At 48.3% G+C, this 25,353-nt stretch overlaps 1 protein-coding gene across 2 annotated transcripts in view; it reads right to left on the reverse strand.

The window, feature by feature from the left end:
- Positions 1-7,759: 7,759 nt before the first annotated feature.
- Positions 7,760-25,353, reverse strand: part of TAPBPL (TAP binding protein like) — a 43,989-nt gene continuing 26,395 nt past the window's right edge. For both annotated transcript variants that reach the window (XM_063962422.1, XM_063962421.1), the window contains exons 4-6: positions 16,136-16,447; positions 14,655-14,954; positions 7,760-8,049 (exon numbers count right to left, since the gene is read on the reverse strand). In XM_063962422.1, the coding sequence (XP_063818492.1) occupies positions 7,919-8,049; positions 14,655-14,954; positions 16,136-16,447 (743 nt within the window). In that variant the 3' untranslated portion in view covers positions 7,760-7,918. The remainder of the gene's footprint in view (positions 8,050-14,654; positions 14,955-16,135; positions 16,448-25,353) is intronic.

The following is a 25,353-nucleotide window of genomic DNA, read 5'->3' on the forward strand; positions in this document are numbered from 1 at the left end:
TTGTCCATAGGGAGAAAAACTTTCTGAGACACCGTGTCCAGTATCATCCCCAGGAACTGAAGCCTCTGCGACGGTTCCAGGTGTGATTTTTGTAGATTTAGTATCCACCCGTGGTCCGTAAGAAGTTGCGTAGTCGGGTTGATGCTTTGCAACAGTCGCTCTCTGGACACCGCTTTTATGAGGAGATCGTCAAAGTAAGGGACGATGTTCACTCCCAACATGCAGAGTTGTAGCATCATTTCCGCCATAACTTTGTGAACACCCTCGGTGCCGTGGAGAGGCCAAAAGACAAGGCCGTGCGGTGTATTTACTAAAATTCGTATTTTTCTGAATGAGGTTAAAGTTCAAACACGAATGACATTGAATGCGTGAATTTGCAACTGTTTGAATTTTGTACGCCTCATTTACTATGCTGTCGTATTCTGCATTTTCGTTTTTCCCGATGTCGATGTCATTTGTAATTTCGCCCAGTGTTTTACGTGAGTGATATAGTAAAACACTGCCGAACTTAACACAATGAATCCCGGACGGATCTGTGAGATCCGTGCAGGGCTTCATTGTGTACCTTAAAAACAGTGTTTAAAGAGTTAAAAAACAGCTCCTCGGACCCCGAGGCTCTCCTTGCCGCTATGTTGGACTGACCAGTTTAAATGTCTTGGAATTCAGGTTACAAACGACCCCTCTGACTTCATACCCCTGAATCTAGACCCACTTATGCAGCTGATTATACGCAAGTCAAGCGCGTGGTGCAAGCTTCCTCTGACAGTGACTGTCAGGGTTAGTCTCATTAAGATGATAATTCTGCCCAAGTTACTATATATTGTTTTACAATCCCCGGTCTATATTTTCCCGGCATTCTTTAGGAAATTGAATGGTATATTGTCGTCCCTGATCTGGGCCAACAAGCGGCCTAGAATAGGGCTGAACACTCTCACTAGGCTGAAAGCTGATGGAGGTCTAGCCCTTCCCAACTTCCAAATGTACTATTATGCGTCCCAGCTATCACACCTCAGCACCTGGATACAGGGCGGGGATACCGGCACATTACAATGGGCGTTTCTCCAGTGCTACTATCCGGGCCTCTCTCCGGTGCAGGTCTTGTTGAGTGGGAATGTTTCTCGATATTCTCCCCCTCTTGTCTTCCAGGCCATGAAGATATGGCTCGCTTTGAGAGCCCTGCTTGGGTTTGGTGGATTGGACCCGGACACTCCCCTCTGGCACTCTACTTCTCTACCTGAGCTGGGGGCCCTTGAGGGCGGGGTGGTGTGGGCTCCATACTCCATAGTCTCCATATCCCAATTGTACAGCAATGGTACACTGAAGTCGTTCCAGCAGCTGAAAGAGGAATTTGGTTTACCTAATTCTTACTTTTTTAGGTTCCTACAACTCCGGCATGCCCTGCAATCACAATTCTGGTGCTCCTCCACTTCCCCATAAAGACCTTTTTGAGTTCGCTGGGCCGGGTTAAGGTGATATCTTTTACCTACTCGTACCTATTAAAAACACTTCATGCAGACCGTCTGTCGGGTCTCCGTGGACGTTGGGAGGGTGACTTGGGCCCCATTAGCGAGGAGGATTGGGAACTTGCCCTGGAATACCCAAGTGTGGTGACCAAGTCACTCCGATTTCAACAAATACAGCTCTTTATCTTGCATAGATCCTATATGACACCGGCTCGGTTGGCCAGGTTTGGGGCTGGCAGTGCAGCTAGATGCCCTAAATGCGGGGTTGACAGGGGATCTTTTTGGCACCTGGTGTGGGAGTGTCCGTCCATTCAGGTGTTTTGGTCTGGGGTCGGGTCGATTCTGGAGCACACTGGGTTGCCTGGGAGCATGCTGACTCCGAGATTTTGTATACTGGGAATGGGGGGTCCTGCCTCGTGGTCCAGGTGGGAGGGTCTTTATGCTCGTACTATTTGTGCTTTAGCCAAAGTGTGCATTGCACGGACTTGGATGGCCCCACGTTCCCCTTCTATATCGGCATTTAAAGCCCTGGTCAATGATACTCTCCTTAAAGACCGCTATGTGTACATGAAAAATAACGCCATGTCTAAGTATGAGAAAATATGGTCCCCTTGGATTGATTCTGTGTAATCCTGCCCCGCCCTGGCGATGTGAGAAGCACTGTGCCATGGAAGAGGTGTGTGATATGGGTTCGTGTGATACCAGGCTGTGATATTACTTGCTACTATGTACACCTCACATATTTTCTGCTTTAATGTACTACTGCCTCTTGTGGTCTTTTTTCTTTCTTTTTCTTCTATTGTTTTTATTTTTCTATTAGTGTTATAAGAGTTTCTGTAGGCTATGATACGGTCTACTAGGTGGAGCTGCCACTGTTAGATAACTGGGGTGAAAATTAAAAAAGTCTACTATGCAATGTATAACCTGTTTACTGACATTAGTTTTGGTAACCATACGGGTACGAATCTACATGTGATGTAACATACTCTGTAACTGAGATTCACATATACTCTAAAATGGTGTAATGCGTATCCTGTATTACCTGATTTCTCATGTACAATGATTTGTCGGTATTGCTGATCCTTTTTCGAATAAAAATATTCTATTTAAAAAAAAAAGTTAAAAAACAGAAAAAAATTGCGTGGGGTCCCCCCTCCTAAGCATAACCAGCCTGGGGCTCTTTGAGCCGGTCCTGGTTGTAAAAATATGGGGGGGGGAATGACTGGGGATCCCCCATATTTGAACAACCAGCACCGGGCTCTGCGCCTGGTCCTGGTGCCAAAAATACGGGGGACAAAAGACGTAGGGGTCCCCCGTATTTTTAACACCAGCATCGGGCTCCACTAGTCAGAGAGATAATGCCACAACCGGGGGACACTTTTATATAGGTCCCTGCCGCCCTGGCATTAAATCACTAACTAGTCACCCCTGGCCGGGGTACCCTGGAGGAGTGGGGACCCCTTAAATCAAGGGGTCCCCCCCTCCAGCCACACAAGGGCCAGGGGTGAAGCCCGAGGCTGCTCCCCCCCCCCCCCCCCCCCCCATCCAAGGGCGGCGGATGGGCTGATAGCCAAGTGTAAAAATAAGAATATTGTTTTTTGTAGCAGTACTACAAGTCCCAGCAAGCCTCTCCCGCAAGCTGGTACTTGGAGAACCACAAGTACCAGCATGTGGTGGAAAAACGGGCCCGCTGGTACCTGTAGTACTACTACAAAAAAAATACCCAACAAAAAAACAGAACACACACACCGTGACAGTAAAACTTTATTACATACATGCACACCTACATACACACATACTTACCTATGTTCACACGCGGCTCGGTCCACTTCTCCATGTAGACTCCACGGGGTACCTGTGAAAAAAATTATACTCACATAATCCAGTGTAGCTTCTGTCCTCTTTATAATCCACGAACTTGGCAAAAAAACAAACCGGAAACCCGAACCACGCACTGAAAGGGGTCCCATGTTTACACATGGGACCCCTTTCCCCGACTGCCGGGACCCCCCGTGACTCCTGTCAAAGAGGGTCCCTTCAGCCAATCAGGGAGCGCCACGTCGTGGCACTCTCCTGATTGGCTGTGCGCTCCTGAGCTGTCAGTCAGGCTGCGCACTGAAGATACAATGTAGCGCATAGGCGCTCCATTGTATCCAATGGTGGGAAGTTTGCGGTCAGCGGTTGAGGTTACTCGCGGTCAACCGCTGACCGCAAAGTTCCCACCATTGGATACAATGGTGCGCCTATGCGCTACATTGTATCTTCAGTGCGCAGCCTGACTGACAGCTCAGGAGCGCACAGCCAATCAGGAGAGTGCCACGACATGGCGCTCCCTCATTGGCTGAAGGGACCCTCTTTGACAGGAGTCACGGGGGGTCCCGCCAGTCGGGGAAAGGGGTCCCATGTGTAAACATGGGACCGCTTTCAGTGCGTGGTTCGGGTTTTCCGGATTGTTTTTTTGCTAAGTACGTGGATTACAAAGAGGACAGAAGCTACACTGGATTGTATAATTTTTTTCACAGGTACCCCGTGGATTCTACATGGAGAAGTGGACCGAGCCTCGTGTGAACATAGGTAAGTATGTGTGTATGTAGGTGTGCATGTATGTAATAAAATTTTACTGACACGGTGTGTGTGTTCTGTTTTTTGTTGGGTATTTTTTTTGTAGTAGTACTACAGGTGCCAGCGGGCCCGTTTTTCCACTGCATGCTGGTACTTGTGGTTCTCCAAGTACCAGCTTGCGGGGAGGCTTGCTGGGACTTGTAGTACTGCTACAAAAAACAATATTCTTATTTTTACACTTGGCTATCAGCCCCCCATCCGCCCCCCTTGGATGGAGGGGACAGCCTCGGGCTTCACCCCTGGCCCTTGTGTGGCTGGAGGGGGAGGACCCCTTGATTTAAGGGGTCCCCACTCCTCCAGGGTACCCCGGCCAGGGGTGACTAGTTAGTGATTTAATGCCAGGGCCGCAGGGACCTATATAAAAGTGTCCCCTGGCTGTGGCATTATCTCTCTGACTAGTGGAGCCCGATGCTGGTGTTAAAAATACGGGGGACCCCTACGTCTTTTGTCCCCCGTATTTTTGGCACTAGGACCAGGCGCAGAGCCCGGTGCTGGTTGTTCAAATATGGGGGATTCCCAGTCATTTCCCCCCCCATATTTTTAGAACCAGGGCCGGCTTAAAGAGCCCGAGGCTGGTTATGCTTAGGAGGGGGGACCCCACACAATTTTTTTTTCTGATTTTTAACTCTTTCACACCCCTTCCCACTGTTAGGCATGCACGGATCCGTGCATGTTTATCAGAACACGGTAAAAAAAAAAAAGCAGGTCTATTTTAAAACTGCTTTTTTTTTACGATTTGTATTTTTTCACGGCAGTGTTTGGCTATTGCCGGCAGTGTTTGTGAATTAGAATTTTTTGTAAATTACCGAGTTGTATCAAATAACAGGCGTATTTGACCGATGGTGTATTCATTCGTATTTTTTTTTCTTTGACTTCCAAAAAAATACGAATGCCCTCATCACTGCCGAGATTTTAGTTTAGTAAATTCCCGAGATGACACTTTGACGAAAAAACACCAAATCGGTCAAAATCGGGAGCTTAGTAAATATACCCCCTTGTGTCAGAATCCGTTTGGAATTTCCTCTGTAGGAACATATTCACAGGGACTGATGTTCTCGGTACAATAGCAGGTTTATTTATACAGGGTAAAGCAGTGTACAACTGTAAACAATAAGTAAAAACCAGGAATGATTGGGGAACACAAAATGAAAGGGAGAACTGAAATTGCACTTGCAATCCTGGGAGTCTGGGAATTACTTGGCAGTACTGGATACTTGGGAACACACTTGTGATGCTGGGATTGGAAACTCACTTGTGATGCTGGGAACTGAGGGGATACAGAGACGCTGGAAACTGTGGGTACACGGGGATGCCAGGAGACTGAGTACACGGACACACTGAAGACTGTGATTACATGAAACGCTGTAGATTGTGGAAACACTTGAGACGCTGTGGACTGTGAAGGCAATTGTAACACTGTAGACTGTATAGACACTGTAATAGGATTGTTCTGTAGCAGAATTAGCACCGTAGCAGGATGCACTTGAGCAGAGAATGCGGGGTTGCAGGATTGCACTGTAGAAGGTTAGCACCATAGCAGGATGCACTTGAGCAGAGATGCGGCATTGCAGGATTGCACTGTAGAAGGTTAGCACCGTAGCAGGATGCACTTTAGCAGAGATACCGCATTGCAGGATTGCACTGCAGAAGGTTCACACCGTAGCAGGATAACGGGATTGCACTGTAGCAGGATCACAGGATAGCACTGTAGTAGAGTATGCAACATAGCAGGATAACGGGATTGCACTGTAGCAGGATCATAGGATAGCACTGTGGTAGAGTATGCAACGTAGCAGGATCACAGGATAGCACTGTTGTAGAGTATGCAACGTAGCAGGATCACAGGATAGCACTGGAGTAGAGTATGCAACGTAGCAGGATAACGGGATTGCACTGTAGCAGGATCACAGGATAGCACTGTTGTAGAGTATGCAACGTAGCAGGATCACAGGATAGCACTAGAGTAGAGTATGCAACGTAGCAGGATAACGGGATTGCACTGTGGCAGAGTATACAAACGTAGCAGGATAACAGGATTGCACTGTAGCAGGATCACACTGTAACAGAGTAGCTACACAGGATAACTGTTGGAGCCCGGCAGTACTATGGATGATGTTAGCAGTAGAGACCAGCATAATCAGGAACAGGAACTGAGACAACCTTGACACGATGAACTGGCAACTGGGAGCCTGTGTGGCTGGCCTATATAGTGAGTTCAGGTGCTGCTCACAGCTGTGGTAACAGCTAATTACCAAGCTGCAGAGTGCTGAGCACCAGAGCAGAGAGCGCCACCCCAGGCACGGAGGAGAAACTGCATGGATCATTGCACCTTGTAACGCAAACCTGAGATAAGCCTGATGAGGGGGCCATATCGGGATGTGCAGGTAGGCATCCCTGTTATCCAGGGATACCAGAAATTCCCCTTCTTCCAGTCCAGAAACCACCGCTTTTAGGGATTCCATCTTGAACTTGAACACATGCGGGTACAGGATCAGAGATTTGAGGTTCAAGATCGGCCATACCGAACCATCCGGTTTCTGTACCACAAACAGGTTTGAGTAAAATCCCTTGCTTCGTCCCCATGCAGCCTGGGCCAACCGTCACGCGGACGGCTTCGTGGAGGAAGATCTGGGAGTCTGGTCCATTGATCCAGCTGCCGCTGGTCTGCGAGATTTACCTCGATTTCCTCTAGCTGCATTCAAGGCACCCCTGACCCTGCCTCTAAATCTGTCCACATGAAAGGACTGTAGAGAGGGGCCAGGGTAAGGACGTCTAGCAGGAGGAGCTGCAGACGGCAGATAGGTGGACTTACCTGCCGTTGCTTGTGAAATCCACTTGTTTAGTTCCTCACCAAACAAGGCATCCAGCCTGGAGTCTGATGCAGCAGGAAATGGCGCCACTGAGCCGCTGATCCCGCTCTACGGGAAGCCCCACCCCCTTAATGGTGCACAGTCCCTGTGTATAATTATACTGGCTTTTATCTCCATAATGCAGAAAACGGGGTTAAACCCCTTTCTGCGCCAGAGCCAGTGTGGGTCTCTGCAGCGGGCACCGCAGCCCGTGCTAAGTGCCCGCCGCGCCCTTATGCCGCCACTGTAACAGAGGACCCGCTAACTGGGACCCCCTGGTTTGTGTACTCACCGCACCAGCGTCTTCAGCTCTGTTAGGGGTGGCGGCATGCTGTCGGCGTGCGTGCACACCCTGGGGGTGAGCGAAACAACACCTCAGGAGCTTTGCCCTGTCAGCGGGGATCCGGTCCATTAACCCTGTAAGAGGTTGGTGCCGGTGTCCCCCCCTAAGTCCCACGACGCAGCAGACTGCCTGAAAATAACAAACTGAAATAAAGTTTTGAAGAGAACTCTCTGGAGCTCCAGACAATGCACCCGGCTCCTTGGGCACATTTTTCTAAACTGAGTCTGCAGGAGGGTCATAGAGGGGAGGAGCCAGTACACACTGAAGATTTTTAAAGTGCCAAGGCTCCAATGGACCCAATCTATAACCCACGGTACTAATACCATCCCAGTATTCCCTAGGACATTAGAGAAATAATAGTTAAGAGCTGATTGGTTGTCACCATCTGTCTATACTTTATCTCTCTCCAAGGTTTGATACATCTCCCCCTTTGTATTTAGTTGACACTGAGTTGACCCTTCGTAGAGTAGAAAGTACAAATATAAAACCAAATATTTTATTGAAAGAAATCTCTAATTTACATTACACTCTTTTTCCAGCATTATGTACATCTAATATTCAAATGTTATTACAGTCTTCACTGTTCCAGTAACTTCCGGCAATCATCTTTTCATCAGTCCCATTAAGTTCCGTCCTTTTCATCATTTAGTTTTTTTCCCCTTGGCTCCTCCATCCGTCCCTGTCCGTGCAAACATATAAACGCCTCTCAGTGTGGCGATGAAGACGATGAATGCGATGATGAGGCCGAGGATTCCGGAGGACACCACAGTTTCTGACCAGAGGAAAAGAAATGCTGTATTAATGACAGAGGGCCTAATTCAGATCTGATCGCAGCAGCACATTTGTTAGCTAATGGGTAAAACCATGGCGGTCATTCCGAGTTGTTCGCTCGCTAGCTGCTTTTAGCAGCATTGCACACGCTAGGCCGCCGCCCTCTGGGAGTGTATCTTAGCTTAGCAGAATAGCGAATGAAAGATTAGCAGAACTGCTACTAAATATTTTCTTGCCGTTTCTGAGTAGCTCGAGACTTAAGGCCCATACACATTAGACGATGTCGCTCTGTGAGCGACATCGTCTAACGTTTCCCCCTCCCGGGCCGGCCGGCCGGCCGGTCGGCGGCCGCCTGTACGCACTGAGCGATATGACCGCTCATATCGCTCAGTGACGTCACGCCCCCGCCAGCCCTGCATGAAGGTCGTGGACGACAGTCCACATCCTTCATGCATGCCCTACCGACAGCGACGATCGTTGCCGACCCGCGGGGCCGCGCATCGGTCGTCGCTGGCGGCATACACACTTAACGATAAAATGAGCGACGTCGCTCAAGGAGGAGGAAAATGAGCGACGTCGCTCATTTTATCGTTAAGTCTGTATGGACCTTTACTCCTACACTGCGATCAGCTCAGCCTGTTTCGTTCCTGGTTTGACGTCACACACACGCCCTGCGTTCGGCCAGCCACTCCCCCGTTTCCCCAGCCACTCCTGCGTTTTATGCTGGCATGCCTGCGTTTTTCCGCACACTCCCAGAAAACGGCCAGTTTCCGCCCAGAAACACCCACTTCCTGTCAATCACACTCCGATCACTTCAACGATGAAAAATCTTAGTTCGGTCGTGAGTAAATCTACTAAGTTTTGTGCTAAAATACTTTGTGTATGCGCACTGTGTACCATGCGCATGTGCATTTTTGCCTTAATCGCTCCGTTGCGAAAATCGGCAACGAGCGAACAACTCGGAATGACCTCCCATGTGCGCTGCAGGGGGGGCAGATATAACATTTGCAGAGAGAGTTAGATTTGGGTGGCTTATATTGTTTCTGTGCAGGGTAAATACTGGCTGCTTTATTTTTACACTGCAATTTAGATTTCAGTTTGATCACACCCCACCCAAATCTAACTCTCTCTGCACATGTTACATCTGCCCCCCCTGCAGTGCACATGGTTTTGCCCAATTGCTAACTTTTTTTGTTTGCTGGCCACTCTGAATAACCCCCAGAGTGTGCGCCCTCCGTTGTGTACAGGGCATGATCCCGAGGTGCACGCACGGCGATGTTGGATGCAAGCGGCCGATGTTTTCAGTCTGCGCATGCGTCTAAGTTGCATTACGCATGCGTAATGGTCACTGCTTGGAGATGCAGAATTAATTTGCACGCAGAGAGAGGCATTTTCAGTGGGTGCTGCTGGGAGGTAAAAAGGGGTGGCGAACCAGGTGCTGGCATAACGCTGAAAGTGGCTGTGTCTAGAGGCACAGTAGCGCTGACACTGGACGCCATTTTCAGACCGCGAAATTTCACATGCACAGGGCAGGTACAAGTTTCGCTGCTGTGACTGATGGTGCGTCTAAGAACGTGCCGAGACGGAATAGCGCTGCTGCCATTGTGCGTCTCACTAGGCCCAGAATTGTTAGCGGCGTATAAATACACCGTATAAATACACCGTCTCAGCCATGGCTGTATATCTCCTTGCACCTCAGATTCAGACTTATAGGCTTACTGAGTGCTGAACTGCCTTTACCCTCCCCCATAACTCACCCCCCCACCTGCCTGTCATTGAGCTACCCTGTCACCATACAGCGAGCTACCCTGTCACCATACAGCGAGATACCCTGTCACCGTACAGCGAGCTACCCTGTCACCATACAGCGAGCTACCCTGTCACCATACAGCGAGTTACCCTGTCACCATACAGCGAGCTACCCTGTCACCATACAGCGAGCTACCCTGTCACCATACAGCGAGTTACCCTGTCACCATACAGCGATCTGCCCTATCACCGTACAGCGATCTACCCTGTCACCATACAGCGATCTACCCTGTCACCATACAGCTATCTACCCTGTCACCATACAGCTATCTACCCTGTCACCATACAGCAATCTGCCCTATCACCGTACAGCGAGCTGCCCTGTCACCATACATTGAGTTACCCTGTCACCATCCAGCGAGCTACCCTGTCACCATACAGCGAGCTACCCTGTCACCATACAGCGAGCTACCCTGTGACCATACAGCGATCTACCCTGTCACCATACAGCGATCTACCCTGTCACCGTACAGCGAGTTACCCTGTCACCGTACAGCGATCTACCCTGTCACCATACAGCGAGATACCCTGTCACCATACAGCTATCTACCCTGTCACCATACAGCGAGCTACCCTGTCACCATACAGCGATCTACCCTGTCACCATACAGCTATCTACCCTGTCACCATACAGCTATCTACCCTGTCACCATACAGCGAGCTACCCTGTCACCATACAGCAAGATACCCAGTCACCATACAGCAAGCTGCCCTGTCACCATACAGCAAGATACCCTGTCACCATACAGCGATCTGCCCTGTCACCATACAGCGAGTTACCCTGTCACCATACAGCGATCTACCCTGTCACCGTACAGCGATCTACCCTGTCACCATACAGCGATCTACCCTGTCACCGTACAGCGATCTACCCTGTCACCTTACAGCGATCTACCCTGTCACCATACAGCGAGATACCCTGTCACCGTACAGCGAGATACCCTGTCACCATACAGCGAGATACCCTGTCACCATACAGCGAGTTACCCTGTCACCATACAGCGAGATACCCTGTCACCATACAGCGAGCTGCCCTGTCACCATACAGCGAGTTACCCTGTCACCATACAGCAAGTTGCCCTGTCACCATACAGCGATCTACCCTGTCACCATACAGCTATCTACCCTGTCACCATACAGCGATCTGCCCTGTCACCATACAGCTATCTACCCTGTCACCATACAGCTATCTACCCTGTCACCATACAGCGAGATACCCTGTCACCATACAGCGAGATACCCTGTCACCATACAGCGAGATACCCTTTCACCATACAGCGAGTTACCCTGTCACCATACAGCGATCTACCCTGTCACCATACATTGAGTTACCCTGTCACCATACAGCGAGATACCCGGTCACCATACAGCGATCTACCCTGTCACCATACAGCGAGTTACCCTGTCACCATACAGCGAGATACCCTGTCACCATACAGCGATCTACCCTGTCACCATACAGCGATATACCCTGTCACCATACAGCGAGATACCCTGTCACCATACATTGAGTTACCCTGTCACCATACAGCGAGTTACCCTGTCACCATACAGCGAGATACCCTGTCACCATACAGCGAGCTACCCTGTCACCATACAGCGAGATACCCTGTCACCATACAGCGAGCTACCCTGTCAGCATACATTGAGTTACCCTGTCACCATACAGCGAGCTGCCCTGTCACCATACAGCGAGTTACCCTGTCACCATACAGCGAGATACCCTGTCACCATACAGCGAGATACCCTGTCACCATACAGCGAGTTACCCTGTCACCATACAGTGAGATACCCTGTCATCATACAGCGAGCTGCCCTGTCACCATACAGCGAGATACCCTGTCACCTGTCACCATACAGCGAGATACCCTGTCACCATACAGCGAGATACCCTGTCACCATACAGCGAGATACCCTGTCACCATACAGCGAGATACCCTGTCACCATACAGCGAGATACCCTGTCACCATACAGCGAGTTACCCTGTCACCATACAGCGATCTACCCTGTCACCATACAGCGAGTTACCCTGTCACCATACAGCGAGATACCCTGTCACCATACAGCGAGCTGCCCTGTCACCATACAGCGAGTTACCCTGTCACCATACAGCGAGTTGCCCTGTCACCATACAGCGATCTACCCTGTCACCATACAGCTATCTACCCTGTCACCATACAGCGATCTGCCCTGTCACCATACAGCTATCTACCCTGTCACCATACAGCTATCTACCCTGTCACCATACAGCTATCTACCCTGTCACCATACAGCGAGATACCCTGTCACCATACAGCGAGATACCCTTTCACCATACAGCGAGTTACCCTGTCACCATACAGCGATCTACCCTGTCACCATACAGCGAGTTACCCTGTCACCATACAGCGATCTACCCTGTCACCATACAGCGATCTACCCTGTCACCATACAGCGATCTACCCTGTCACCATACAGCCACCATACAGCGAGATACCCTGTCACCATACAGCGAGCTACCCTGTCACCATACAGCGAGTTGCCCTGTCACCATACAGCGATCTACCCTGTCACCATACAGCTATCTACCCTGTCACCATACAGCGATCTGCCCTGTCACCATACAGCTATCTACCCTGTCACCATACAGCTATCTACCCTGTCACCATACAGCTATCTACCCTGTCACCATACAGCTATCTACCCTGTCACCATACAGCGAGATACCCTTTCACCATACAGCGAGTTACCCTGTCACCATACAGCGATCTACCCTGTCACCATACAGCGAGTTACCCTGTCACCATACAGCGAGTTACCCTGTCACCATACAGCGAGTTACCCTGTCACCATACAGCGATCTACCCTGTCACCATACAGCTATCTACCCTGTCACCATACAGCTATCTACCCTGTCACCATACAGCGAGATACCCTGTCACCATACAGCGAGATACCCTGTCACCATACATTGAGTTACCCTGTCACCATACAGCGAGATACCCTGTCACCATACAGCGATCTACCCTGTCACCATACAGCGAGTTACCCTGTCACCATACAGCGAGATACCCTGTCACCATACAGCGAGCTACCCTGTCACCATACAGCGAGCTACCCTGTCACCATACAGCGAGCTACCCTGTCACCATACAGCGAGCTACCCTGTCACCATACAGCGAGCTGCCCTGTCACTATACAGCGAGATACCCTGTCACCATACAGCGAGATACCCTGTCACCATACAGCGAGATACCCTGTCACCATACAGCGAGTTACCCTGTCACCATACAGCGATCTGCCCTGTCACCATACAGCGAGATACCCTGTCACTATACAGCGAGTTACCCTGTCACCATACAGCGAGATACCCTGTCACCATACAGCGAGTTACCCTGTCACCATACAGCGAGTTACCCTGTCACCATACAGCGAGTTACCCTGTCACCATACAGCGAGTTACCCTGTCACCATACAGCGATCTACCCTGTCACCATACAGCGATCTGCCCTGTCACCGTACAGCGATCTGCCCTGTCACCATACAGCGAGTTACCCTGTCACCATACAGCGAGCTGCCCTGTCACCATACAGCGAGCTACCCTGTCACCATACAGCAAGTTACCCTGTCACCATACAGCGAGATACCCTGTCACCATACAGCGAGCTACCCTGTCACCATACAGCGAGATACCCAGTCACCATACAGCGAGATACCCAGTCACCATACAGCGAGCTACCCTGTCACCATACAGCGAGATACCCTGTCACCATACAGCGAGTTACCCTGTCACCATACAGCGATCTGCCCTGTCACCATACAGCGAGTTACCCTGTCACCATACAGCGAGTTACCCTGTCACCATACAGCGAGTTACCCTGTCACCATACAGCGATCTACCCTGTCACCATACAGCGAGATACCCAGTCACCATACAGCGAGATACCCTGTCACCATACAGCGAGTTACCCTGTCACCATACAGCGAGTTACCCTGTCACCATACAGCGAGTTACCCTGTCACCATACAGCAATATACCCTGTCACCATACAGCGATCTACCCTGTCACCATACAGCGAGATACCCAGTCACCATACAGCGAGATACCCAGTCACCATACAGCGAGTTACCCTGTCACCATACAGCGAGTTACCCTGTCACCATACAGCGATATACCCTGTCACCATATAGCGAGATACCCTGTCACCATACAGCGAGTTACCCGGTCACCATACAGCGATCTACCCTGTCACCATACAGCGAGATACCCAGTCACCATACAGCGAGATACCCTGTCACCATACAGCGAGTTACCCTGTCACCATACAGCGAGTTACCCTGTCACCATACAGCGAGTTACCCTGTCACCATACAGCGATATACCCTGTCACCATACAGCGAGCTGCCCTGTCATCCTTATTGTCTGACAAAAATGTTTCCCAAAAGCATGGGGCTCTCATTTCCAGTCCGACCCTTTTGGAAGATAGCGGATGAGTAAATACAGTAGGCCTGCTCCGCAGAGAGACCTGCAGCGAATCCCTCAGGGATGACTGTGGAGGGAGCCGGTCTACTTTATGAACTATACGGGGTTACCTGCTGTGTTTCTGCCTCCTGTGTGTCACCTGGCCAAGTCTGCAATGACATCCTACCCTGCCCCAATAATGTAACACCTACCCTTTACCACTTGCCCTCACCTCTTACCACTTCCAAGCCATCTTTGTTACATTTCCTCACCCAGAACAAACATATCACCCATAATCCCATAGAAAACATTCAAACTGTATCTTAGAACATATATGTGGAAGCTGTCGATCTACCTTGTGGGAGAACGATAAACTGGATCTTGATTGGATCCTCGATTGACATGTGTGACACAGCACAGGTGTACATGTCAGGCGGGGCTCCAGGTAGTGGCATGGGAACCTGAAGAAGGCTGGTCAGGTTGTAGGTCCCATCCTTGTTTCTGCGATGACTGGACGTCACGGGGGATGCGTGGGTAACCGGCAACCCATTCAGCAACCAGGTCACCTCCACATCCAGCGGATAGTACCGATTAGTGCAGCAAGTCAGGGTGGGGGTTGGGTCTGTGCTCAGGAAAACAGTCACCTGAGGAGGCTCTGAGGACAAAAGAGACACCAGTCAGAAAGCTTGAAAGCAAAGCAGCTGATTGCTACTAACTATCTAGACCCACATCAAGATAACTCAGAAAGAGGTATATATATTTATCACAAGCTGGATGGATGTACAAAATTTATCAAGACATGGCCAATAACAGCTAGATGGTCTACCTAATAGTGCCCTTAGCCATCTGGAAATAGAGGGAATAAGTATATATTGGCTGATGTGCCTGGTTTCAACGGGGCAAAGGTTTGCTGGACGGAACATTTTACCTCTTTTCACCCCTAAGGAGTTGAATTTAAAACAATTCCTGCTTAGTGGGTGGCTGCAAATAACTGTCACAGTTTCCAGACAACCCGGCAGGTCACATGTCCCAAGGTCACCCAGCAGGAGCTCACAATTTCCAGAGCACAATGGTGATGCATTGTAAATGGCAGGCAGACATTTTGCCACTTAAGTCCGAAACAAAGCAACCAATTACTACACAAATATATTCTTGCAAATCTACAGAGCAAGGATCTTATTCAGCTTCAGTTGCAGTTTTGCTAATAAAGCAAAACTGCAACTGCTAGCACTCGCATGCTGGGGGAGGCACAGCACAGGGCAAGGCTGCCCGGCATGTAAAGGACCGCCCCGCATTGCATTCGCATTTATAAATGTGAACGCAACGCAGGCTTCGGGAAATACCGGTAGCCCCCTGCATACTCGACCAGGCTGTGTATGCAGGCGCAGTGGCGCAGTCTTTCCCGTAGCAGCAGTCGCATGTGACATTACGAGAATGCCCCGAAAAAGGTCTGGACCTGTCCGCGTTTTTTGTCGCCACACCCCTTCAACGCCGTGTCACCAGGAAGCGAATGCCTCTGCCTGTCAATCAGGCAGAGGTGTCTGCATCACTCCGATGCGATTACATCTTCCGGCCGCGCAATAGTGGATGGAATCTGATTGGTTGCTATGGCCAACATCTCCACTTCTAAAAACCCACACTTTAGTAAATATAACCCTATGAGTCTCTCCTGGGATATGTCTAAATTCTGACTCCCTCACACTTTATAATTTGTACCAGTCCAAACAAAAAAGTTAGCTTTGTGAATTTTGTTTCTTATAGAGGTCCATTTATGGACCTCACAATCTCAATGCACCAATTGACCGTGAGTTTTTTCCGTGTAAATGACTAGATTACCTCTAATCTGTAGCTGGAGAATTTGCTGCAGCTGGTGCGCTCCAGAAGTCACAGCACAGATGTACGTCCCCTCATCATGAGCACGCAGCTGTCTTATGATCAGAGACAGATCTTCCTTCCCTTCGTTTCTCCCTTGTTTCATAGTGATATGGGAATCCTCCTCAGGGTTCAGCCTGTGTCCTGTGCCATCCTTTTGCAGGTGCCACTCCACATTCACTCCTTCCGTGTCCCCCCAGACCTCGCAATTTAATGTCACTTCTTCAGAGACAGAAGCCTTTTGTAAAGGTGGGTAGGATGATATCAGGAGGCCCACTGATGGAAGAAACGTTGGAAGATGGAGACAATAGTGGAGGAGAGTCTAAGAGGTTACTTGTAGGAGGAGAAAGAAGAATGCAAAAAGTAATGGATGGATCATTAAAGACCATAAAAGTGATATGGTGTGAAGAGTGGAAGAGCCAGATTTTATGAGAATAAACAAGACCATAGAAGCAAAGGATGGAAGAGAGTAGAATGGGTGAGTGATATACAATGAATGAAAACCATAGAAGTGTTGGATGGCAGAGAGGTAACTGATATGAGAATGTAGAAGACAACAGAAGTGAACGGTGGAAGAGGTGAGTGATATATGTGGAAGGAAGACCATAGAAGTGAAGGGTGGAAGAGGTGAGTGAAATATGCTGAATGAAGAAGTGAAGGGTGGAAGAGGTGAGTGATATATGATGAATGAAGACCACAGAAGTGAAGGGTGGAAGAGGTAAGTGATATATGATGAATTAAGATCACAAAAGTTCAGGCTGGAAGAGGTGAGTGATATATGATGAATGAAGACCATAGAAGTGAAGGGTGGAAGAAGTGACTGATATATGATGAATGAAGACCATAGAAGTGAAGGGTGGAAGAGGTGAGTGATATATGTGAAATGAAGACCATAGAAGTGAAGGGTGGAAGAGGTGAGTGATATATGTGGAATGAAGACCATAAAAGTGAAGGGTGGAAGAGGTGAGTGATGCTGTATATGTTGAATGAAGACCATAGAAGTGAAGGGAGGAAGAGGTCAGTGATATATGATAAATGAAGACCATAGAAGTGAAGGGTGAAAAAGGTGAGTGAAATATGATGAATGAAGACCATAGAAGTGAAGGGTGGAAGAGGTGAGTGATATATGATGAATGAAGACCATAGAAGTGAAGAGTGGAAGAGGTCAGTGAAATATGATGAATGAAGACCATAGATGTGGGGTGGAAGAGATGAGTGATATTGTATATGCTGAATGAAGAAGTGAAGGGTGGAAGAGGTGAGTGATATATGATGAATGAAGACCATAGAAGAGAAGGGTGGAAGAGGTGAGTGATATATGTGGAATGAAGACCATAGAAGTGAAGGATGGAAGAGGTGAGTGATGCTATATATGTTGAATGAAGACCATGGAAGTGAAGGGTGGAAGAGGTCAGTGATATATGATGAATGAAGACCATAGAAGTGAAGGGTAGAAGAGGTGAGTTAAATATGATGAATGTAGACCATAGAAGTGAAGGGTGGAAGAGGTGAGTGATATGTGATGAATGAAGACCATAGAAGTGAAGAGTGGAAGAGGTGAGTGATATATGCTGAATGAAGAAGTGAATGATGGAAGATGTGAGTGATATATGATGAATGAAGAAGTAAAGGGTGGAAGAGGTGAGTGATATATGCTGAATGAAGACCATAGAAGTGAAGGGTGGAAGAGGTGAGTGATGTATGGTGAATGAAGACCATAGAAGTGAAGGGTGGAAGAGGTGAGTGATATATGATGAATGAAGACCATAGAAATAAAGGGTGGAAGAGGTGACTGATATATGATGAATGAAGAACATGGAAGTAAAGGGTGGAAGAGGTGAGTGATATATGATGAATGAAGACCATAGAAGTGAAGGGTGGAAGAGGTGAGTGATGTATGGTGAATGAAGACCATAGAAGTGAAGGGTGGAAGAGGTGAGTGATATATGATGAATGAAGACCATAGAAATAAAGGGTGGAAGAGGTGACTGATATATGATGAATGAAGAACATGGAAGTAAAGGGTGGAAGGGGTGAGTGATATATTATGAATGAAGACCATAGAAGTGAAGGGTGGAAAAGGTGAGTGATGTATGGTGAATGAAGACCATAGAAGTGAAGGGTGGAAGAGGTGAGTGATATATGATGAATGAAGACCATAGAAGAGAAGGGTGGAAGAGGTCAGTGATATATGAGGAATGAAGATCATAGAAATAAAGGGTGGAAGAGGTGACTGATATATGATGAATGAAGAACATGGAAGTAAAGGGTGGAAGAGGTGACTGATATATGATGAATGAAGACCATAGAAGTGAAGGGTGGAAGAGGTGAGTGATATATGATGAATGAAGACCATAGAAGTGAAGGGTAGAAGAGGTGACTTAAATATGATGAATGAAGACCATAGAAGTGTCAAAGTCAGAAAAATATCATGATGCACACTGCCATATTTGCACCTCATATGTGTCCTCGCTGCGCATGCGTGCGCTCTCCCGTGCGTGCGCATACCCGCTGTTATGTGCCCCCGCAGGCGCACGGTATGCGCATTTATGGTAGAGTTTATGTGCGCCTAGCGTGCGACTCAATCGTTACATATTTTCACCATATAATGTATTTTGTAGATTATGGTCCCTTTGATAGAATCTGAAAGTTTAGTTAATGTAGCATGTTCATGGACAAAGAGATCCCTCTTTGTTTGATACGAAGGGTCAGACAAGGGTTATACAGTGGTGTTTAGTATCCATCGGAAGAGTATTTAATTAGCAATATTCCGGTTTTGGTTTGAAGCGGATTAATCGCTCGTGCGAATAGTTATGGACATAAGAAGTTTATGGACTTTTACTATATTTGCACTTTATTATCCATGCGGCGGGAAACCTAGTTTCCCACCCACCTGAGCAGTTGGAAATAGTCACAGCCCACCTGTATGAATCAACCTATGACCTTTTGTTATAATGCGAAGAGGAATTCCTGTGTCCAATGAACAATAAGAGTATCGGACCATTGTACTGTATTATGTGTAGGGTATAAAAGGACAAGCCGACCTGATCCAGCTCTCTATTCTCTACAACGGTTCTCATTGCTGATAATCGGGAGCTGGATATCCAGAGGCGCATGCGATTGTTTCCCTTGAGCGTAAGTTTTCTCCGCAATCATATTGTCTTTCTTGTTATTGCGAGCCATATCTCTCTCTCTCTCTCTCTCTCTTCTCTTTCTCTCTCGTTTCTCTTATATAGTTATTGTACTGATATTGTATTTCCTGTGTAGTTATCTGGTTAGGTAGTCTATGTTATATTGGTAGTGTATGACTTTTATTGTATTATTCTTTTTGAACGTTCATTCATTTCCTTAAAAGGCGTTAGACCCTTAGACCGGTATTGTGTGTTCATTATATTGCAGTGAGTAATAGGAGCGTCTCTATCGCTCAAACAGCTTTAGTGTAAACCCGCTTACACAGTGTTGCATTCTCATCTTATCACTACGCAAGGATTTACATTATAAGTACATTGCTTATGGTATAGTTATAAAGGTTTAACATTGTGAGCGTCTGCGCCGCTGGTGATCTCCTCGTGGTCCCGAGCGTCCGCTACGCTAATAGCGAACCATTACGTTAGTCGGCAGCCAATAGCGTGCCTGCCTGTGATCTCTTGGCCGTGAGCGAACGTGACGCTTGAGCGTCTCGACTACGGCTAAGCGATTGCTACGCAACATGCGTACCCTTACGGTATTCCATACGTCAATAGCGTACAGTGTTCTTAGACCTCTTAAAGGGTTTTAAGTAAGATAAATATTCTGCTTTAACAATTGGCGGCTCGTCCGTCCTTCACATATCTGCACTAGGTAATTTCAGCAGACATTATCCATCAGCAAAGGGCGGGAGGTCATATTCCACGTAGTGCTGTCTGGATAAGCGTCTGCTTCGCTTAGTAAAGGGTGCTGAAGGAATCCGGAACCGGAGGTAAGAACAACACGCTAGTGTCTTTTAAAACTGTTTATTTCTGTCTTGCGTACGCACGCACGCACGCACGCACGCATATATCTGCATTTCTTTTCATTTGTGTATTTTCATATCACTCTCCTGTTTGCCATTTCACAATTGTTAACGGGCTAAGAAAGATTTGTTGCTATCAGTAGTTAAAAAGTAAAGGTAATACATTTAAGGGGAAATTTGTAAAGCACGCACACTCGGTAGATGATCGAGGATCACCTACATTGATAAACGTGTTAATTGTGTTACGGTGGATACCTGCCTTGCGTACACGTGTCTCTAACAAAAGACTGAGACTCGCGCACGCAACCCAAAGGCCGACGCACGCAGCGTATATTACGCAACGGAGCGTCTGGGTACGCCCACGTAACAAATCACACGATAGTGTTATTTTTAACAGGCGAAAAGGTGGCAACGCGATAAATAGCGCAAGTCAATTTTAGTGTCTGAAATTTAATTTAATAGATCCTTCTCTAAATTTACGACTCATCTGGTCTAAAGGAAAGAAATTTCTGCGCAGAAATAGAAATAGAAACAAAAGTGTACATGTGGTGAGTGAGTGTTTGCATATATAAGTTTATACAATTTTTTTGAGGTTGAACCACAAGAAGTCGAGTTCTCGCAGGGTACATACATGTAAGTGACGTGCATGGTGGCTAGGGAGGCATCCCTTGTTAAACATAAAATCTGAGCATTAGAGTATAGCAGACCAGGAGGTCATACTGTAGCACAGACCAGGAGGTCCAGAACAGACCAGGAGGTCCAGGTACAGCAGACAAGGAAGTCCACTATAAATAGAGAAAAGAGCACAACCCAGGGGGTTGGTGCAGAACCCATATAGGCCATTAAAGCTCATGCTGAAGGAATTCGCAGCCGCAATTTTCGATTCCACTGGTCGCTCCGCACATAAGATTAGTTGCTTATGTGCAGACTGATTGTACCGCACGTAATTGTGTGCATTAGTTAGTAATTTGACCCAGTACCATTTGCGTACGAAAAGGGATCATAAACGCTATTTGTACATTCTAACGTGATTTGTGTAATTTTTTTTATTTTAAGGGAAGTTCGTTGGTCACTCAGGAACTATCCAGCAACCAATAGTTACTGGAAAGAGTAAGTGTTCTGCGGATCACCCTCACATGTTCCAGTAAATAGCGGTTCAGGTCGCAGGGGCCCTGTGTCGAGTACGCCAGCACTAGGGCAGTGTGTAGGTCGTATTGGTCGGCGTGGGCGAGTGAGTGGGGTACTCGGTAAACCGCCACCGTCGGCCTATCTTGAACATCTTGGTTTTTGTTAGGGTTCGCTGAAGCTAAAGCAACACCTGCAAGTTATGGGGGCCAGTTGTTCAGGTAGGGGGCGATCAACCTCGGTTCGGGTTGATTCAGTAAACCGACCAATCGGGTCGGCAAGGTATGTAATGTGTGAAAAATACGGTTCACACACAGAGGTTTTATGTGATGAATGGGAAAATAAGAATTTACTTACCGATAATTCTATTTCTCGTAGTCCGTAGTGGATGCTGGGGACTCCGTAAGGACCATGGGGAATAGCGGCTCCGCAGGAGACTGGGCACATCTAAAGAAAGCTTTAGGATTATCTGGTGTGCACTGGCTCCTCCCCCTATGACCCTCCTCCAAGCCTCAGTTAGGATACTGTGCCCGGACGAGCGTACACAATAAGGAAGGATTTTGAATCCCGGGTAAGACTCATACCAGCCACACCAATCACACCGTACAACTTGTGATCTGAACCCAGTTAACAGCATGATAACAGAGGAGCCTCTAGAAAAGATGGCTCACTACAGCAATAACCCGATTTTTTGGTAACAATAACTATGTACCAGTATTGCAGACAATCCGCACTTGGGATGGGCGCCCAGCATCCACTACGGACTACGAGAAATAGAATTATCGGTAAGTAAATTCTTATTTTCTCTAACGTCCTAAGTGGATGCTGGGGACTCCGTAAGGACCATGGGGATTATACCAAAGCTCCCAAACGGGCGGGAGAGTGCGGATGACTCTGCAGCACCAAATGAGAGAACTCCAGGTCCTCCTCAGCCAGGGTATCAATTTTGTAGAATTTTACAAACGTATTTGCTCCTGACCAAGTAGCTGCTCGGCAAAGTTGTAAAGCCGAGACCCCTCGGGCAGCCGCCCAAGATGAGCCCACCTTCCTTGTGGAGTGGGCATTTACAGATTTTTGGCTGTGGCAGGCCTGCCACAGAATGTGCAAGCTGAATTGTACTACAAATCCAACGAGCAATAGTCTGCTTAGAAGCAGGAGCACCCAGCTTGTTGGGTGCATACAGGATAAACAGCGAGTCAGATTTCCTGACTCCAGCCGTCCTGGAAACATATATCTTCAGGGCCCTGACAACGTCCAGCAACTTGGAGTCCTCCAAGTCCCTAGTAGCCGCAGGCACCACAATAGGTTGGTTCAGGTGAAACGCTGAAACCACCTTAGGGAGAAACTGAGGACGAGTCCTCAATTCCGCCCTGTCCGAATGGAAAATCAGATAAGGGCTTTTACAGGATAAAGCCGCCAATTCTGACACGCGCCTGACCCAGGCCAGGGCCAACAGCATGACCACTTTCCATGTGAGATATTTTAACTCCACAGATTTAAGTGGTTCAAACCAATGTGACTTTTGGAACCCAAAAACTACATTGAGATCCCAAAGTGCCACTGGAGGCACAAAAGGAGGCTGTATATGCAGTACCCCTTTTACAAACGTCTGAACTTCAGGGACTGAAGCTAGTTCTTTTTGGAAGAAAATTGACAGGGCCGAAATTTGAACCTTAATGGACCCCAATTTCAGGCCCATAGACACTCCTGTTTGCAGGAAATGCAGGAATCGACCCAGTTGAATTTCCTCCGTCGGGCCTTACTGGCCTCGCACCACGCAACATATTTTCGCCAAATGCGGTGATAATGTTTTGCGGTTACATCCTTCCTGGCTTTGATCAGGATAGGGATGACTTCATCCGGAATGCCTTTTTTTCCTTCAGGATCCGGCGTTCAACCGCCATGCCGTCAAACGCAGCCGCGGTAAGTCTTGGAACAGACAGGGTCCTTGCTGGAGCAGGTCCCTTCTTAGAGGTAGAGGCCACGGATCCTCCGTGAGCATCTCTTGAAGTTCCGGTTACCAAGTCCTTCTTGGCCAATCCGGAGCCACGAATATAGTGCTTACTCCTCTCCATCTTATCAATCTCAGTACCTTGGGTATGAGAGGCAGAGGAGGGAACACATACACTGACTGGTACACCCACGGTGTTACCAGAGCGTCTACAGCTATTGCCTGAGGGTCCCTTGACCTGGCGCAATACCTGTCGAGTTTTTCCCAACGGTTTATAATCATGTTGAAGACTTCTGGGTGAAGTCCCCACTCTCCCGGGTGGAGGTTGTGCTGAGGAAGTCTGCTTCCCAGTTGTCCACTCCCGGAATGAATACTGCTGACAGTGCTATCACATGATTTTCCGCCCAGCGAAGAATCCTTGCAGCTTCTGCCATTGCCCTCCTGCTTCTTGTGCCACCCTGTCTGTTTACGTGGGTGACTGCCGTGATGTTGTCCGACTGGATCAACACCGGCTGACCTTGAAGCAGAGGTCTTGCTAAGCTTAGAGCATTGTAAATGGCCCTTAGCTTCAGGATATTTATGTGAAGTGATGTCTCCAGGCTTGACCATAAGCCCTGGATATTCCTTCCCTGTGTGACTGCTCCCCAGCCTCGCAGGCTGGCATCCGTGGTCACCAGGACCCAGTCCTGAATGCCGAATCTGCGGCCCTCTAGAAGATGAGCACTCTGCAACCACCACAGGAGGGACACCCTTGTCCTTGGTGACAGGGTTATCCGCTGATGCATCTGAAGATGCGACCCGGACCATTTGTCCAGCAGGTCCCACTGGAAAGTTCTTGCGTGGAATCTGCCGAATGGGATTGCTTCGTAGGAAGCCACCATTTTACCCAGAACCCTTGTGCATTGATGCACTGAGACTTGGCTCGGTTTTAGGAGGTTCCTGACTAGCTCGGATAACTCCCTGGCTTTCTCCTCCGGGAGAAACACCTTTTTCTGGACTGTGTCCAGGATCATCCCTAGGAACAGAAGACAAGTCGTCGGAACCAGCTGCGATTTTGGAATATTGAGAATCCAATCGTGCTGCCGCAACACTACCTGAGATAGTGCTACACCGACCTCCAACTGTTCCCTGGATCTTACCCTTATCAGGGAATCGTCCAAGTAAGGGATAACTAAAATTCCCTTCCTTCGAAGGAATATCATCATTTCGGCCATTACCTTGGTAAAGACCCGGGGTGCCGTGGACCATCCATACGGCAGCGTCTGAACTGATAGTGACAGTTCTGTACCATAAACCTGAGGTACCCTTGGTGAGAAGGGTAAATTTTGACATGAAGGTAAGCATCCTTGATGTCCCGAGACATCATGTAGTCCCCTTCTTCCAGGTTCGCAATCACTGCTCTGAGTGACTCAATCTTGAATTTGAACCTCTGTATGTAAGTGTTCAAAGATTTTAGATTTAGAATCGGTCTCACCGAGCCGTCCGGCTTCGGTACCACAACAGTGTGGAATAGTACCCCGTTCCCTGTTGCAGGAGGGGTACCTTGATTATCACCTGCTGGGAATACAGCTTGTGAATGGCTTCCAAAACGGTCTCCCTGTCAGAAGGAGACATCGGTAAAGCCGACTTTAGGAAACGGCGAGGGGGAGACGTCTCGAATTCTAATTTGTACCCCTGAGATATCACCTGAAGGATCCAGGGGTCTACTTGCGAGTGAGCCCACTGCGCGCTGAAATTCATTGAGACGGGCCCCCCACCGTGCCTGATTCTGCTTGTAAAGCCCTAGCGTCATACTGAGGGCTTGGCAGAGGCGGGAGAGGGTTTCTGTTCCTGGGAACTGGCTGATTTCTGCAGCCTTTTTCCTCTCCCTCTGTCACGGGGCAGAAATGAGGAACCTTTTGCCCGCTTGTCCACGAAAAGACTGCGCCTGATAATACGGCGTCTTCTCATGTTGAGAGGCGACCTGGGGTACAAACGTGGATTTCCCAGCTGTTGCCGTGGCCACCAGGTCTGAAAGACCAACCCCAAATAACTCCTCCCCTTACTAAGGCAATACTTCCAAATGCCGTTTGGAATACGCATCACCTGACCACTGACGTGTCCATAACCCTCTAC

Source organism: Pseudophryne corroboree, chromosome 3, assembly GCF_028390025.1.
Source record: "Pseudophryne corroboree isolate aPseCor3 chromosome 3, aPseCor3.hap2, whole genome shotgun sequence".
NCBI classification, from domain to species: Eukaryota; Metazoa; Chordata; class Amphibia; order Anura; family Myobatrachidae; genus Pseudophryne; species Pseudophryne corroboree.